Source organism: Chionomys nivalis, chromosome 3, assembly GCF_950005125.1.
Source record: "Chionomys nivalis chromosome 3, mChiNiv1.1, whole genome shotgun sequence".
Taxonomy (NCBI): Eukaryota; Metazoa; Chordata; class Mammalia; order Rodentia; family Cricetidae; genus Chionomys; species Chionomys nivalis.
Window position 1 is genome coordinate 1,726,808 of NC_080088.1, and position 18,377 is coordinate 1,745,184.

Sequence of the window (18,377 nt, forward strand, 5' to 3'; positions counted from 1 at the left end):
ACTTGCTGGACACTCAAGACAAAGCCTGCTCTATGTCTCCCATGGGCTCTGCAATAATCATAAGAGCTCTGTGGACAGCTGCACACCCCTGCCACCTACAAGACAAAGTCATGGTGCTGGGGCCAGCCCACTGGACTCGATTTTAGCAGAGTGCCAAAGATTCTACCATCTCATTTTGAAGTGATTCTTAAAAACATGATTGACACATAACTTGGTTCTCAGCCTGCCTAAATCTAATGAAAACTGGTCACTTTCTGAATCAGGAAAACCCCCTTTTAGGGGAGAATAAGACTGTAGAAATTGAAATATCATTTCTTGATTGGATAGAGAAAAATACTGAGCCTAGTCTTCATGATTAATTAATATTGATCAGAAACTGACTTGTTACTCGTTGTGAAAGCTATAGAAGCTAATCACTTAGTTGAGAGGAATTTACATAAGTTCCCAACAGTCCCTGAGGGCTTTCCCCAAAGGTCTATTTAGAGAGCTTTCTCTTACTGTTTCTGAGCCTTACTTCCTAGAGCCTGAAACTGGAGTAGACCAACTTCCATCTGCCTCTGGAAACACTGTGGTGGCCAGGCTTGCACCTAATCCTGCACATTAGCTGGGAACGTAGATCTGGCCCATGAGCGAGACCCACTCTCAAAGAACAGCAGACACTGTACCTACTGAGAGCTGATACTGCAGGGGTACCCCAGCATTTCCACATGCCTGCTGAGAGCTGATATACAGGGGTACCCCAGAATTTCCACATACCTTCTGGGAGCCTATACTGCAGGGGTACCCCAACTTTTCCACATGCCTGCTGAGAGCTGATATTGCAGGGGTACCCCGGCATTTCCACATGCCTGCTGAGAGCTGATATTGCAGGGGCACCCCGGCATTTCCACATGTCTGTTACTCTCTGCCAAACCTCCCTAGTGTGACGCCTACGCATCTGGACCACCTTATCTTTACATAGCCCAGGTTGGAGCATAAACCGCTTCTCACCTCCAGGAAACCGCTGCCTGCAAAAAATCAATTCTCTAAATAAGATTAGGACTGCTTCACCTACCAGGGGTAGGGGTGGGGAATGAGAGATTTGCAAGCACACAGGCAATACTATTTCCATACAACTTGTGGGATCAGATACAGAGGAGGAGCTGGTCTGCTCCAGCCCAGCCACATCACAAGCAACAATAAGGTATCATCTGACCCCAGATGAGAAGAGAAATTGTAGTCAAATCCCCGAGCAGAACAGTTCGGGGTGCAAAGTTTGGGAGGGGCTTCGTTCTGTTCTAACCCCTATGGAAAAATGAAATTTAAAGCAACCAAGCCACCATCTGCTCTGCTTCCAATAGCCCTTCTGTCTACAAAACTAGTCAGCTCATTTAACGTGTGCTGTTTCATAGACAGAGGTGGTGCCCAACCCTAGAGCCACAAATGAAAGTCCATTGAGATGTCTAAATTATTGCATTTTTCTTCATTTGACCAAATAATTCATAAGAGTAGCTTGAAGCTACTGTCTCCTGTTTGGGAAAGAGCTCCAAAGGGCAGAGATCAATATCTTCCCAGGTCATATAATATTGTTGTGGCCTTAGAAAGATCTCTAACAGCAATCTTGAGCATCATTTATCACTTCAGGTTGTCGTTAATGCACATGATGTGAAATGTAGTTTGATATTCAGCTAGTCTAGTCTTCTTATACTATGTTCAATGTCAAAGGGAAAAGATGGAAAGAAAGAAGAGAGGAAGGTAAGGAAGAAGGAAGGAAGTTGGTGAGGGAAGGAAAGAAGGGAGGGAGGGAGGGAGGGAGGGGGAACAGGAACGAAGATGGAAGGGGAAGAAGAATAGAGGATGAGGCCTGCACCATCCTCTATATGGTTAGTAACATATCAGATGTACTCATTCCAAAGAAGACCAACATTGAGTTTATCTAAGATGATTCTTGTGTATCAAAGTCACTACACTGCTCAACTCAAAGGGCAAAGCATTTCTTTAAAATTCCTTCTGCTAACTCAGATCGATGGCAATAAATCCGGTCAGCACAAACCCCTGAGACAACCTTCACAGGGAATCAGCCACTCGTTCAACAATGCTACGCGTGAAGCAGGCTTCCTTGCAGACCCTGATGCTCAAAGGCCTGGCTTAATAAGCAATTCCAATTTCATTCTTTACCCATCTGGATCAATATTAGAAGCAACCTTGGACATCCATCCTTTCCTCCCGGAATACAGATTCTGTAGAGGGCTCCGAGCCAATAGCACAAAGGACTCATCCCTGAGTCTCAGAAATTCTCAGTGTGTGTGTAAATTAACTGTTTCAGATAAGAAAAGAGAAGGAAATGGACCAAGAAAAAAAGCTTAGAGACCAGAGTGTTTTGATTTTCACCCCACACGCTGATGTTTTCTCTTTTGTTTTTTGTTTCTCTGTTTTTTTATGGTATGCACAGCTGCATTCCCAGTCCTCCTGCGCGGGGGGTGGGGGGGCTCCCAGCTTCTGCAGGACAGGTTTTACTACAGCAGCAGCAGAGAGAAAAGGCTCAGTGGCCTGGAAGATATCACACACTGAGGAACCTGATGGCTTCGTGGAGGGGAGTTTTCCATAGCCAGGTGCAGTCTGGGTTATAAGCAGTTTCTGAGGTGTACTTAAGGTTGTCACTGTCCCTTTTCAAAGAAGCCTGAATCTCAGCTGAACTGAGATGTGTGTGGAGTGAGCCCCTCGGTGGAGCTAGAGGTCCAATCTCTACCCACCTTCCAAATGCATTGGTAAGCTTGCCCCGTGACTCCCAACACCAACTGACTCCCCAAAGCTGCATCCCAGGCAGGTTGGGCCTCCCTGTCTCCACACCTTATGTAGAGTCGAGCATAGCCAGGTTACACAGAGAAGCACCCAGAGTTGGAGACATTTGTTCAGTCGCCTTTCTAGAGATCACACCTAAACACAAATACAATGTCACCTCAACAGCATCTTCCAACAATGGTCTTCTCTCCTCAGCATGGATGTGAGTCCTCTGTCACCGCTTGCCTGCCCCTGAACATGTGACCTCACACCACATGCTTGTACAAATCAAATGGTGATGGATTCAACAGATCCTAGGCACAATCAGCCCACGTGGGTATGTGGGTCGTGATAACCTGTCATGCACCAAGAACAAAGAAAAGACTGCTGCTGGCTAGTGGGCGACATTAAAATAAGGGTGGGGATAGGGCAAAGAGCACTAGGCAAGCATGTGAGAATCCCACGTCTTTGAGCCCTCATGCTCAGTGTATACATGTCTATGTGTGTTAACGTGGCTCTCCCCACCTGCTTGACGGCAGAAAAATAAGAACAATATTCTCTTATGTACCAGGGGGTGGATTCTCTCATAGGTAAAGGTAAAATAAACTTGAATTCCTTTTATTTGGATTGTACTCAAAACAGGCAGAGGACAGAACCTAACACAATAGAGCACTTCCCTCATCATCAGCGGCAGGCCACCATGGAAAGTCCTGCCTTCCTGCACATCCTCACAGCTACCAGAAACTTCTCAGTGACAGCCCCGACCCCAAAGAAGAGGCGCACCTCTGGATTCCGAACCTGAGGTTGTGTTGCACTATTTGCCCTCACTAAAGAAACCCCAACTCCAGGGTGACCCCCAAGTAGTGACAGACACTGCCCTTCAGAGCAGGGAGCTGCTCTCTTCTCCAACCAGGTGGGTTTATCTGCTTTTCACTCTTCACGCGAAATCTTTAGAAACAAATTCATCATAGCTCGGTGAAGTCAGGAGAATTCTGTCCCAGTTTTAGAAACTCAATTTAGCTTTGGGCAAGCAGCAGAGCCATCCAGAAGGGTTATTACTCATAAATCTCTCCTTCGATGGGAAGTCCCGCCCCTCCCCGCAGCTGCTTGTCCCGCCCCTCCCCGCAGCTGCTTGTCTCCCAGTGTCTCTCTGCTTCCATTGTCAGCACAGAGATTTAAGCCAGGTCTCTCTGAGTGACCAATATCAGGTCACACATCAAACATACAGGAAAGAGATATGATTTTTGCAAGGATAAATAGGTGATTAGTACCGAGCTATGTGCATTCAGATGGCATCTGTATTTATAAACATGTTTGGATTGAATTTTGCTGTCTAGACTGCAAAGATCTGTCACTGGGGCCATAAACTATTGTTTCACTGAGGTGGAAAATTACATCAAGGGCTGTGATTCCCAGGGCCTGATTCAGCAGACCGCCCAGGAGCTCTGTCCATAGAGACATGGAAATCTCTAGATTATCCACATTCCAATGCCAGGCTGAAGAGATAGCTCCACTGTTAAAGTGCCTGTTGAACAAGGGACACAGTTCAATCCCCATAACCCGTGTGACCTTTTTAGGCTTGGTGATACAATCATGTATACAAAGTAATGAGGAAACAGGTGAGTCCCCTAGACTCACTGGGTAGCCAACAGAAAAATCCGTGAGCTCCAGGGGCAGTGGGAAATTCTGTCTCAAAAAAGAAGGTGGGGGTAGACCCTCCACACACATGTACTGGCACAAATGAATGTATACACCAAAGAAATTAAAATCCTAATATTAAAAAAACAAAAACCTACCAACCATAGACTGGTGAGGTGAGGTGGTTATGAGCATTTATTGTTCTTCCAGATGATGTAAGCTAAATTCCTAGGGCCTTTACCAAGCAACTCACAATCACCTGTAACCCCAGCTCCAGGGCATCTCTTATCTCTGCCTCTGCAGACACCTGAATTCATGTGCACAACACCCAACACACACACACACACACATAAAAATTAAAAATGAACAGCTTTAATTAAAGGTTTTGAAACGAGGGGAACACGGGTTTCTGTGGGGTGATATCTCAGGAGAGTGAGGGGGTGTCCGGGACATTAAGAAATGGATAGGTGTAATTGTTTGTGTCAATAGACGTTATGATGATAGTGACAAGCATTTCTGGACATCTTATCCCTAGCTATTAGCCCTCTAGGCACGGCCTTAAGTAGCCAGCGTCAGCCAAGCCCAGAAGGCAATGCCCTACACCCGTGTTTCCTGATGCAAACCTTCAAAGCGTCGGGACCCACAGATCGCTCCCAGAGTTGTCATGGCCTTCTATTTCAAACAGAGACCTCAACAAAATCCGTATTTAGAAAAACAGCATGTTGGCTTGTGAACACTAATAGAGCTGGGAAGTCTTGCTTTGAAAATTGAGGACTGCGACGTGGTTCTCACAGCCTTGCGGCGTCTCATGCTGCACGTGTCTGTTCTCGTGGGTCCTTGCTCCTTTAACACGTGTAGGCAGCTTCATTGGATATTAACTGGAAACATACATTAACATAATAGATCTCCCCTGATAATTGCTCTGACAGAATGAAATAAGTTGAATTTTAATGTGATTTAATATTAAGCTAAAACAGAAAATCCAAGATCCAGAAATTTGAGACTAAGAAATTAAGTAACTTAGATTCTTCAGGGAATTTTGTTCTGCTCCTGGGACATTTTATACACAGTCTTTTTTGGGCACTGCAGCCTTTGTCCTTGCTCATTCACAGAGATAAAAGCCTCTAAAAGGCTTACTAATATAATAATACTGTATCATACACAAATATATGTAAGCAGCTTTTTCTCGAAGTAAGGTATATTTTGTTTATAATAATATGGATTTAAACAGTGCCATCATCCTATAATTATCAAATAATCTCTAATTTCTTTTTGCTACTTAGAAGCAAATCTCTTTTAAGATCTAGGCTTATATAATAAAAAGCCTTATTCATAGTATCTTGACTTTTTTCATTTGATTAATTTTTATATCTCCACAAAAAAGGCTCACTCCATGTCTACCGATGAGAACCAACTCTTAACTCAAAAAGTTAAATAATTATTAAACAATTAAAAACTAAGAATCTTTTTTTTTCTTTTCTCGAGACAGGGTTTCTCTGTAGCTTTTTGGAACTAGCTCTTCTAGACCAGGCTGGCCTCGAACTCACAGAGATCCGCCTGCCTCTGCCTCCCGAGTGCTGGGATTAAAGGCGTGCGCCACCACCACCCGGCAAGAATCATTTTTTTTAAAGCTGGCAGAAATTGCAGTTTTTGAATAATAGAAAGGTGCATCCTCCATAAGGCCCAATCACGACTGTGGTGCAAAGCCCAGGGCATGCAGACATGCCCCAAAGAACCAGTGGCACGGCAAGAGAAGCCAGTGTGTGTACAGGTGCATGGGTCACGGGAGAGCTGGTGCCAACCCAGCCACCACCATGCCTCATCATCTGGCTCCAGGCTACTCGGGTATCCAGGGCTCACACAGGGACAGGAGGCTAAAAGTGTGGGGTAGGGACAATCTCATAAAAGAGATTATAAAGGATGCAGTTGGATAATAAAAGGTTTTATTCCCTTCTTAAAATCGTGTTCCCTCCCAGGTACACGGTGGAATTTTCCAGAGGCTGCACATCATGGGGCATTGTGAAAGGCATGCATCAGCAGACAGGAAAACTCGGCAGGTCTCTGTCAGGCAGACATCAGCAAGAGATATAAAACACCCCTACTCTCTGAACTAGATAGGTCTGATGCTTTGGAAATAGGAAGTTTTCATAAATAAGAGTCCCTTGAATTGATATATAGAATGTTTATTCCTATTTATTAGTAAGCAAGCTTTGAAAACTTGCTCCACTTTCATTTCCAGATGAGGGACCATCTCTAGTGAAGCCGATATGCACTAAAGGTCTGGGGGTCTTTGGCATACTTAAAATCACAAGTGAAGTTATAACAACAGGTTGGTGACCCTGAGGATAGGTGGACTCTAAAAACCATAGTCCTGATGCTGTGAGAAGTTGTGGATACAAACTTCAGTTGACAGGTGGATATACCTGTGTGACCAGGAGTGTCAGCGGAGGCCTCAGTGAGGCATAGTTCTGTGTGATACACAGATGCCCTTCCTCATTTAGAACCAATAGCGTCAACCTTCTTCCTCCCTTTTCAGCTCCTTCTTGCCCTGCCCTCAACTTTCTGATCTCCTTCCAGTGTCCTGCATGCTCCCTCAGTCCTGCACAGGAGGCAGAAATTTTCTGGACATAAAATGAGGCATCCTCAGGTTCAGGAAAACCCAGCAACCTCTTTCTCATCCTCCACTCTGATAAGGTCATCGTCACTTCAACAGCTCTGGCCATGACCAGGACAGTACAGCGGGATGTTTTCCCATTGAGTCTCATTTGTTATCCAGACTTTGATTGGTGGACACCAGCTTCCCTTCCACCCAGTTGGAGGCAATAGAACTTTTCCAAAAAGAAGACCATGTTCTGTAATTTAAACATCCAGAATCTAGCATCCTCAGAACAACATTGTAGTCCCCGGGTATTGTGTGGAAAGGGGCTCACTATTACACAGTGTCTCCTCTGTCCCAAATCCAGTTCTTCCAAACCAGTCTTTAGTTTCTATAAAAATATGAAGTTTATTCCTACAACTGAAGATTGTTCCCAGGGAATCCTGGAGAGAAGGGAAGTGTGTGCTCCCAGCACCCTGTGGTTTTATTTCAGGGTGCCTCTGCAGTAAAAGCAAGAGCCCTGCCCCAGCACCACCGCAGAGACCGCCACTGGGTTCTGAGTGATCCAGAGGGCAGAGCCCAGTTCCCCTCCCTCCTTCCAAGAGTTGAGCATTTCACAGTTTTCAAAGCACTTATCTCATTTGATCTCATTTTAGCCTCACAACAACTCGGGTGGATTCTCACCAACCCTAATGAAGAAAGCAGAGAACTATATTTGCATTGTAATTAACATGTTGCCCAAAATGGGAGTCCTCTCTTCTGGGAGGGAAACGGCTCTTAGCATCACATTTAGCTTGCTTGGCTTTTCTTTGCAAAGATGGACCACAAGGCACGCTGTGAGATGCTAAAAGCCACTCGAAACCAAAGCACTGGTACAAATAGCAAGCTGGTTTGGGTTGAGGGCACGGTTCAAAGTTATGCATGCCCAGAGAAACGCAGATGGGGGTGGGGAGGCAGCAGGACCTTTGCAGTCGTCTTACCATTATCTCCCGAAGTCTTGTCTTTTCCGTTGGTCGCTCCAGCGCTTTGTCTCTGAAAAACATTTTAAGAAAGGAAAAATAAATGATCAGACATATTTAGGACTATCTTCATCTGTTCTGTTCATTCAAATATCTCTCATATAGCATTGAGTTCAGAGTTACCATAACTTAGAAAGTTAAAGCATGGTGCTGGCGAGACCACGAAACAGTGACTCCCAGCAAGGTGAAGCTGCCCACCACTTGGCTTGCCAGTGCCCACTGCTGGCTGAAGACCACTCAGAAGCGGCATGAAAAGCCAGATGGTGAGGGTTGTTCGTTGAGCATAACCCCATCCAAACAGAAGAAAAGTAGCCAAGGCTGCGTGCCAACCCCAGGGCTGCTGAGGCTGGCCTCGCACCACTGTGTTCTCACACCAGGCACAAGGGACTCTTAAGTTCACTGTAGGGACTCTTATGTTGCTCATTCCTCCCCACTGCTGATGCACTTTATCATTGTCTATGCCTGTCCCAGGGATTTCCATTTGTCCAGTTTGGCAAGAAGTATGAAAAACATTATTTTTTATACCTATTTTTTATAGCTATTTTTAATACCATTTTTATTCTTTGACATTTTTGTTCAGGCATATATTAAATTTTAGTCATCCCTAATTAAACTCAGTATGAAGAAATAACTTTTAAGGTTAGATTTGCTTCAGGCTGGGAGATTCCTTGAGCATTCTTAAGATATATATATATAAACAGAAAGCCTGTCTCTTCAAAGCTTATCATGGTTTATGCAGTTATTTTGATGCATGGAGGAATATGCATCTTGTCAATCCAAGAGTTGGACAATTGTCAGGAAGCGTCAGTTTGAGAAGACAGGAAGAGGCTGCAATGGCTCTAATTTCTAGGAGAAGGAAATGGGACTGGTAGGAAGTATGGAGCCAATGGTGTCCTGTGGAAATTACCACTGTAACATAACTACAGTAAAGGGGTCTTGGAAAGACAGACAGCTACCAGAAGAGACAAGTCACCAGAAGTGACCACTAAGAAGTCACAATGACATCGGAGTTCATGCATGAGGCCCATACCATCCTACAAACAATCTCCTAGGAGGGGTACCAGTGCCTTTCAGTGCTCAGTGTTGTCATAAGGAATTTGGGGGTCATTGGTCAATGATGATTGAAGAACATGGATTATCCGGATTCTAAGCAGTGTAAACAAACAGAATCAGTGATAAATATGGATGTCAATACAGTTGAACTTCCTGCGAATGCTTACTGTCCTGAGGAAATGATTACCTAAGAGAGCACACCGAAGGGCACCCCCCCCCAGTATGTTACCAACACTTTCAGCCCACATCCTTGCTAAGCTTAAAGGTCAGCGGTGCTGTGCTCCACCCTGTGAGACAAGCACTTCTCTGAAAGGAACCAGGGGGAAAGGCGAGATGACAGGAAAGTTCACAGAAAGCTGGCCCCTTCTTCATATTTAATTTGAAACTTTTGGGTTTCCATAGTGATAGGCTTGCCATTGTTCGACCCCCAGCCTGATATCAATTGTTCCTGCCACGGCTTTCACCCCTACCTGGCGGAGGCTGTAACACAGCCAGCTTAATTTAAGCCAGAGAGCACAGTCCTTGCCTAGAGCAAATGTACAGGTGCCAACAGCCATTTCTTTTTGTCTGTCCTTAATTTGATACCAACGCTTGTCCTCTCTCGTACAAAGCTGGTAAGTTTGTGGCTCCTGATGGAAACTGAACCATTCAGATCAGGGAGGCAGCCGCCACCCCAGGTATGAGCCAGCCCACTCTCTAAGCCCCTCCTTGAATAATTCACAGATGGATGAAGATAAGAGGGAAATTGTACAGCATTAAAGGTGAGATTTTTCGGGGAAGAATGAAGACAAATTAAATGGGATACAAGCACAAAGAGGGTGCAGGCCCTGGCCCATCATTTTTAAATGCCTTAAATACCCGTACCTTTCAGGTGCCACAAATGCCACCTAGCTCCATAAAAGATCACATTTTAGAACCAGGGGAAGACTGAATGAGATGTGCACAGGGAAGAAAAAGAGGCATTCTTTCAGGATTTCTAAGATGGGGGTTTTTATGTCGACTCTTGCACAATGGAAACAAAATGGAGGTGATAGATGTCGTGAGAGATGCCGTCTCAGATAAGAAAATGATCCTGACAGGAAAAAAAAAAAAAAAACACATCCCTAAAATCCTGGTGACATTTTCAAAGGAAGACTGAGTGCAGTGGAGAGTTCCCAGAAGCTTCCAGGTCCCCACAGTCTGGTCCTCACAGGTTTACTGTCCTATTCCATGGGGTGACCTGGGACCGTCAGACACCACCAGCTCTGTGGGTTCTGACACTGTCTTTAATGAGGTGCGTGTTCCTATCAGTTCTTCAGCCTCACCTTGCCCACTATGTCCTACGATAGAGAGCAGAGCTTTGCACAAGGCAAAGCTGAGAAGTGCCAAGCCAGGATTATACCCAGAGGCCAGGTACTCAGATACTGGTCTTAGCCAATATGCAAGAATGTCTCTTCGCACTATGTGCCACATGTGAGCCACCACCACAGCTAGGGAAACCAAAGAACGGAATTCATGTCTTAAGGCTAATGTGACCTCATTGGCACCCATGGGGATTAAGTATCGAGAACACTTGGATTATAGGAAGAAGTAGTCAGACCAATAATAAAGGTCTGAGTGTAGGATGGTTGTGAGGTTTTTGAGCTTATATATAGCACAAATACCAGAGTTAAATTATTCTGAAACAAATGACCGTGTGGCTGGAAGAATGGACAGATGGATCAATGGATAATTGGATGAATCAATAAATGGATAGATTAATGGAGGTGCTGGTGGATGGATAGGTGGATGGATTGATGGATCATTTAATAGGTAGATCAATAGGTGGGTGGGTAGATGGCTAGATAAGTTCACTAGGGGATGGTTGAATAGATGGATGGATCAATGGCTGGGTTGGTCAATGGACAGATGGGTGGATCAATGGATCAATGGGTGAGTTGGCCAAAGGATGGATCAATGGATGGATGAACAGGTGGATGGATGGTGGCTGAATGATAGATATGTGGATCGGCAGGTATGTGAGTGAATGGATGAACAAAGTTTTTCTGTAAAGAAAAATGAGGAAAAACGTTATATTTAATGACGTCATAGTAACGTCTACCCTTGGAAAAGAGGCTGCCTTTTCATTCCACCCCCACTCTCACCCCAAGGCAAGAGAAGAGCTGACTCTTCTCTCCATCCTCCACCAACTCCAACTATGACATCATCATCCTGATATTTGCCCACTGAACAAAATATTAAGAATATAATCTATTATTATTATATCAAGTGCTAAAGGAGATGAACACAATGAACAGGCAAACTCTGTTTCAGAAATTCTGTGTCTTTCTCTAGGAAGTCAGAAATGGCTCAATGGTATTGTGATGCCACTACTGTCATAGAGTTCAAATGTCCATATAACAACATAATATGTTAGCATACGCAGAAGTCACTCCAGGTAAATATATCTAGCTATAATTTAACACCCCAATTGACAAATTACCACATTGTAAGTCAGGTATTGAAAGTATAGTTTCAGAACAGTCCAGAAAACCAAACACTAGTGTGTCTGAGAGTTTTGAGGACATGTCCTGCCACAAGTTCTATCAGCCTAAATCTGATTGGGTGTCTTCAGGGGACTCTAAAGAATTAGTCAAAGGCTGTGGGCACCGAGAACAGGGAGGGATGATGATTAGAAGTTGATTATTGTCTCTTCTGGAGACAGGGGTGGTGCCTTGCAAGCAAAAACTCAGCCTTCATCTCACCCACATCAAAACCCGTGCCCTGGGACCTCACATCATTTAGTCCCAGGAGAAGCCTACAGAGTCTAACTGACATCTACTTTGTCAAAGGTACTGAATCAGGTGTTCTCGTTTGGATTCTCTTCTGCTCATCTCCTCCTCCCTCCCATCCAAACAAGACCAGGTTCATAAAATACTCCTGTTTGGGATCCCCTGGAGCTCTCTGTCCCCCACAGACATGGTATCCTGTTCCATAGGATGAGTGTCTGGGAGAATGACAGGCTCTTTCACCTTTGCCATCTGAAGTGAGCATCCCCACTACAAAAGGCAGCTCTGTGTCTTCCCTCATTTGGTGCACAGCTCCTCTTCCAACATGTTAAAGTCATGTCCCTGTGGTCATCTTCAGAGCATCATCTAGAATCAGAGGACCCACTATGGCCCAAGACCTTTCACTCAGTTTGGCTGTTACCGTAATAAATGGCCAGACTACCAGGCTCAGAGACTCCAATTTTAATACTGACCTTAAGTTACAATTAGGTGTGCTAAGGACCCACGTGACTTCAAAAGAACAACATGAAATCCCCTTTCGCTTAGCCCACACTGGCGGTAGGATGTATCTAAGCACTTTGATGAGGGGATAGGACAGAGAGTCCTAGACAGAACCACTTTTCTAGGTTAGCCATCTGTAGATGCTGTCCAAGAAACTTTGACATGAAGTGTTTCTTCCCCACCAACGATCAGTAATAAAAAATAGAACATGTAAAAATTTAATGAGCCTTAATTAAAAGAAGTCTAAACAACAATTGATAGTATCAATGAGGCCTGTGCCTTTAAATGTTCCTTTTGATAGCTTGATTTATTCCAATTATCAATTAAAAGGTAAGAGAAGTAATCTAAAGACACAACTTCTGAAGTAATTTCCCCAGACAGTCTCACTGCATAAACATCTTCCAGAAACATGTTTATTCATGCGTGCATGTGTGTTGAGTGGATGTATATATATTTGTGTATAAATATGGTTATGGTGTGTGTGGATATGGTGTGTGAGTTTGTGCATGCATGTGTGAGTATGTGGTGCGTGTTGTGGCATGTGTGCATGCATGTGTGTGCCTATGTGTGCATACATGTTTGTGTGTTATGTGTGTATGCATGCATGTACGTGTGTGATATGTGTGTTTGTGATGTGCATGTGGTGTGTGTGTGTCTTCATCTGGGTTTCCCAGAATGCAGAGCCTGAGACAAACATTGTTCATGCTATAATTTTAGCCAGGGTGATACCTGAGTGAAGGAAAGAGGCAGTAGAAGAGGCATCCACTATGAGAATGCTTCCTCAAGCTGACCATGGTTAGGTGCAAGTCACCCTCAAGAGCTATTCAGGCTGTGAGTGAGGATGAGGGGCAGAGGAGGCACAGGAGTTCCAATTCAGCACAAGACACCCCACGGAGCACTGATTCACATTGCTCCTGACTGTGCATTGGCCCAGGCTGAAGGGGGGGGGGGGGTTCCCCGGGGGAGGGGTAGAGAGATGGATATAGAGGTGTTTGGAGTGGAGAGGCAATGATGTGCTGCAATTGTGCACATGCCCAAGCCCACACAGGACTGTTGACCACAAAGTTCCTCACAGGCAAGGGCTGCTGTGTCACACAGGAGGCAAAGGACTCAGCCCCCGAGCCTCACTGGGTGAACTGTTTCCAGGCTAGTTGCAAAGCCGTGAATTATTGCTTCATAGCAGATGTCCACTGGCTGAACAGATCTCATCAATTTCTAGGAAATAGTCGGCACTTGGTTTATCTATTCACGTACTTTGAACTAATAATGGATATTGATATAGATCAGGCCTCTTCTAAGCCACAGTCAGGAGCATGCACATTGAACACAGCATCACAGTGAGCAGAAAAGTGCCTGAAACATCATTAGCACACACAGCAGCATCCTGATGACATCTCTTGAAAACCCTGGTTACATTTCCTTTGAGCATAATGGACTCAACATCTCGGTCCCCCTATTCTTCCCTGAGAACTCATCCACAAAACCACCACACTTATATAATAACCTCCCTGGTACAAGATGAAGAGCCTGGACTTTACCTTGGGGACCAAATGCACAGGCACACTAAGAAATTCAGTCATCGAGATAGATTCTTGAATACAATGTTAAAGCTGGCACCAGGAAATTTCAGGGCCAGAACTGAGATTATGTCCATCTGCCCTTCTGCCTCAGGCTCCCATGAGGCCAAGACAGCACAAATCCCTGCGCTTTCCCAATGCAAGTATAAGGTTCAAGAATGCTAATTACAACAACAACTTGGAAAGTTATTCCGACTCAGAACAATTGTCAAAGCCGTCATCACATCGTGAACACTGGCTACAGGCTAAGAGCGAATGCCGCTGCCTCCTGAGTTTGTTACATGATTTCTAGACTCTTGAGGCTACAGGGCCACCTGCTACTTCACCATCCATGCCTGCGATATCAGTATGCTATTTGTATTACACACAAGAGGCTAAATTAGCAAAAGCACTGTCATTATTCATGCTAATTTCCAACTTGAGACACAAGGCTCACTCTATCTGAGCATGCACAGCTCCACCTCTAGAATGAGACGCACGCACATCCTCAGGAAATGATACTTTAATAATGGAAGTCTGAAGTGTATGAAATGTGAATTCTCACTGGTCAGACTTTGGGTACAGCCTCCAGGTGGGTACACACTCCTACAAAGCAAGCACTTGATAGACTGAGGCAGGAGGATTACAAATCCAAGGCTAGCTGGGTTTACATAGTGAATTTATAGTCCATCCTGAAATGCATGAGACCTTGTCTAAAAAACAAAGACAAAAAATGGCAGGTGGAAAGGTGTCTTTGCAGGTAAAGGGGACCTGCCGAGCCTGACGATCTGACTTTGATTCCCCAGAATCCACACGGTGAAAGGAGAGAATCAACTCCTAAAAGATTTCCTCCGACCTACACAAGTGTGCCATCACACACACACACACACACACACACACCACAAAGAGAGGGGGAAGAAGAGGAGGAAGAGGATAGGGAAGAAAAAGAGGAGGAAGGAGATGAGGAGAAAGAGGAGGAGGAAAAGGAAGAAGAAGGAGGAGGAGAAAGAAGAAGAGGAAAGAAACTTTTAAGAAAAAAAAATGGGAATCTAAATTGTAGCCCAGGATAGTCTCTGAAGGTGAGTCTACAGCATTTGTGGTAAATCTGAATTCATAATTATCTAATTTTGAGAGATACCATTTTCCTGGACAGTCATCCATTTCACAAACCACTTTGTTAAGAAACAAGGAGCCCCCTGGATACCTAAGTGCACAGGCCATGCCTAACCTCATCCAGACTGCACACACCCAGGTCTCCTGCCTTCTCCTCAGCCACAGAGAAGCCAGGTCTCCTGTCTTCTTCTCAAACATGGAGAGAGGATTTTATCTGAGTTTGACTTTGGCAGCTTTGGAAAAAGGCAAATGACCCTTGTGGGGGTTGGGGGCTGGGTTTATAGGGCACAAGGAATGTGTAACAAAGAGTGCTTGACTCACAAAGAAATTTCTTCTCAGCCCTGTTGCCAGCCTCTTTGTGTGGGGAGGAAATGGGTCCTCACGGACCAGGGGTCTGCTTCCCTCAGCTGATTAATTAGGGAATTCCCAGTCAGAGGACATCAGTGTCATCCTGGCTCAGAAATGAAAGGATCATTTTAAAGGTAAGCTATCAGGAGGTTGGAGAAATGGCTCAACAGTTCAGAGTGAGTATAGCTCTTGCAGAAGATGGAGCTTTCATTCCCAGCACCCACATCAAGTGGTCCATGACTGCCTGTAACTCCCGTGTCTAACACCCTATTCTGTCCTCCACAGGCACCTGCATACACACACACATGGCAGACATTCACAAAGGCATGCATGCACTTTTTAAAAAAGGAAACAGATTATGACAATCAAGTCCATTCATTGGCATGCAGAGCCAAAGTCAGCTGGCAAATGAGAGGCCACCCTGGACAGTGACCCTTCCAACATCCCTTGTTTTTGCCTTCACTGAGCCAGGCCTGGGCTAGGTCGGAGAGATCCCCCACTTTGGCTGACTCACAATCTGGAGGGGTCAAAGAGAGAAAAGTGGCCAACTTAACATGTGAGAACAATTCTGAGCCCAGAATACCTAAGGTCAAAGGTCTGGGCACAAGCTTTTCATTCACAGGGGCTCCTGCCTGTCGCTGACTATAAGCAGAGGGTTAGCCACCAGCTAGGCTCTTCAGTCTCAGTTCCCACACACCAGGGATGAAAGATATTCATAGCTGGCCCTGCTGGACACGTGTCAGAGCCCTAGGCCTGGAGTCCTGCTCTTCTTCAGTCATCTGTGATGGTGTCTTTTCAAGAGTCACCACCCAGGCCCATCGGGTAGATGGCTTCCCTGAGTAAAGAGAGTGAGAGTCCTGGTGTCAAGGCATTCTTTAGAATTTCGCCTTCCCTTCCTGGGTTCTGGCCTCTGCTGGTCCCTGGCTACCAAGCAGTTTTAGGAAGTGTGCGGAGAAAAGGGAAGAACTGTTCCTGTCCATTGCTGTCATTGTCCTCATGGCTTGGAAGCTCCTGCTAGCAATGCCACTTTCTATCTCCACCCTGCCCCCACCCCCAGAAGCCACGCACTTTCTCTTGTTATTTTCCTCTGTGGAACTGTCTTCCTCCCTGTTACAGAATCTTAACAGTCGCATTGTGACAGCGTTAGGGTCTCCAGCTCCCCTACACCAGCAGCATCTTCACAAGCCATCCCTCTGATGAGTCATAAATAAAGCGAGAAGCTCAAATCTGCATGCCATTAGAGCACGTTGCACTCCGAGGCACTGAAGGTTTGGATATTGCATCCTCTCTGCAGAATCAAAATCCCACACAGGAGAAAAATCAAATGAGAAGTCTCCCCAATTATCGCAGAAAGCCCTTCTAAGAGTTCTTCCCCGCTTGCTTTTGATCCCCGTGTTTATGAGGAAACAAAAAGGCGTGTTTCTGCGGTATTACACTTAATGTTTTATTGATGAAGGACCAGGGGCCTCTTAGATGTTCAGAGTCTAAACGAGCAGGGTAGCAACGCCTGCAGTGACTGAGCTGAGAAGCCGGCGACAGCTGGGTCGGCCAGCAGGTTGCTGATGAGTGCTTGGGGCCACAGTGATCATCAAAAGCATGTCATTAAAGACACCTTTCCAATCAAAGTCCCCAAGTTTGCCCAAAGAGCAGGAGAGACTTTTATGCCTACATTTTATGACGAGAGGAGAATAGCTTTAATTTCTTGCCGCTGATATTTTTAAGTCATAATTCTTCTAGCAACATTCCAAAATTCAAGCATTAAAAGCTCTGCTAATTTAATCCCTAAAGGAGTAGAAATTAATGTCAAAAGAAAACTTCAGCTGGAAAGATATATTAAAAAAAACTGGTTAAAAAAAGAGATGAGGATTTGAAGTCAGGCTTTTTTCCCTTTGCCATTCTTTCCCTGTGCCCTGGTTCTCAACCCAGAGACACGACACTCAGAGGCTAAAGTTTGCCCGGAACACTGCTGCTATTCCAAGCACCTGCAACTGACCTTTGTGTAAGGGAGTTAAATGGCACACCTGCAATTCCAGCAAAAATCTTCAAAGAGACCTTATTTATGGGCACTCAAGAGCTGCCACAACAAATTCACTGTGTTCTCTTAGCTCATAGCTGTGTGCTTTTTTAATTAGTAGTTTCAGAGATATACACACTTTAAAAAACTGGTACTTCCACCAAAATGTCATTCATCATATTTCCAATACTTCCCCTATTCCTTTTGATGGGGAAGGGGCTCAGGCAGGGTCTTACACAGCCCAGGTGGGTTCCAAACGTTCTTTGTAGGTAAGGCTGGCCTTGAACTTCTTATCATTGTCTCTGCAACCTGAGTACTGGGGTTGCAGGTCTGTGACTTGACCACCACTGGTTCTTGTAAAGCAGCATTTGGAAACCACGGTGGCCTTCCCTCCCTGCATTTATGTGAGGATTCAGTCACCCTTAGTCAACGGAGGTCTGAAAATATTAGTGTAGTCTAATGGTAAAGACAGACAGAGAGAGAGAAAGAGAGAGAGAGAGAGAGAGAGAGAGAGAGAGAGAGAGAGAGAGAGAGGAGCAGAAAGAGACACAGAGACAGAGAGACAGGGAGAGAGAGACAGATGGAAATGGATATGGAGAGAGATACACAGAGAAATGTAGAGAAAGACAAAGACACAGAGAGATAGAGAGAAACAGAGACAGAAGGGGATGTAGAGACATAGAGAGACACACAGAGAAAGGAGCCAAGAGAGACACAGAAACAGAGAGAGACAGAGAGCACACATTTACTCAACTTTGGTTACAATATTGGTTACAATATATAAATATAATTGCTCTTTTCCATTATTCGGCATTAATCTCTTAACTGTGCCAAATTTACAAACTCATACAAAGTACAGATACACAGAAAACTTGTCATGTCTGGGGTTCAAGACACCAGTAGCTTTAGAAATCTCAGCATACAGCGAGAAAATAGCTCTGTAAGATTTAATCATCCCGAGCCCCTGAGGTCATCGTTCTGTGACATTATAGGCACTGTGGGTACCACACTAAAACCTTCTTCACCTGGAGA

The 18,377-nt window shown here is 44.9% G+C and overlaps 1 protein-coding gene across 1 annotated transcript in view; it reads right to left on the reverse strand.

The window, feature by feature from the left end:
- Pcp4 (Purkinje cell protein 4) overlaps positions 1–18,377 on the reverse strand; it is a 59,008-nt gene that overhangs the window by 24,011 nt on the left and 16,620 nt on the right. Inside the window, exon 2 of the mRNA XM_057765833.1 lies at positions 7,975–8,026. Within this exon, the coding sequence (XP_057621816.1) occupies positions 7,975–8,026 (52 nt within the window). The remainder of the gene's footprint in view (positions 1–7,974; positions 8,027–18,377) is intronic.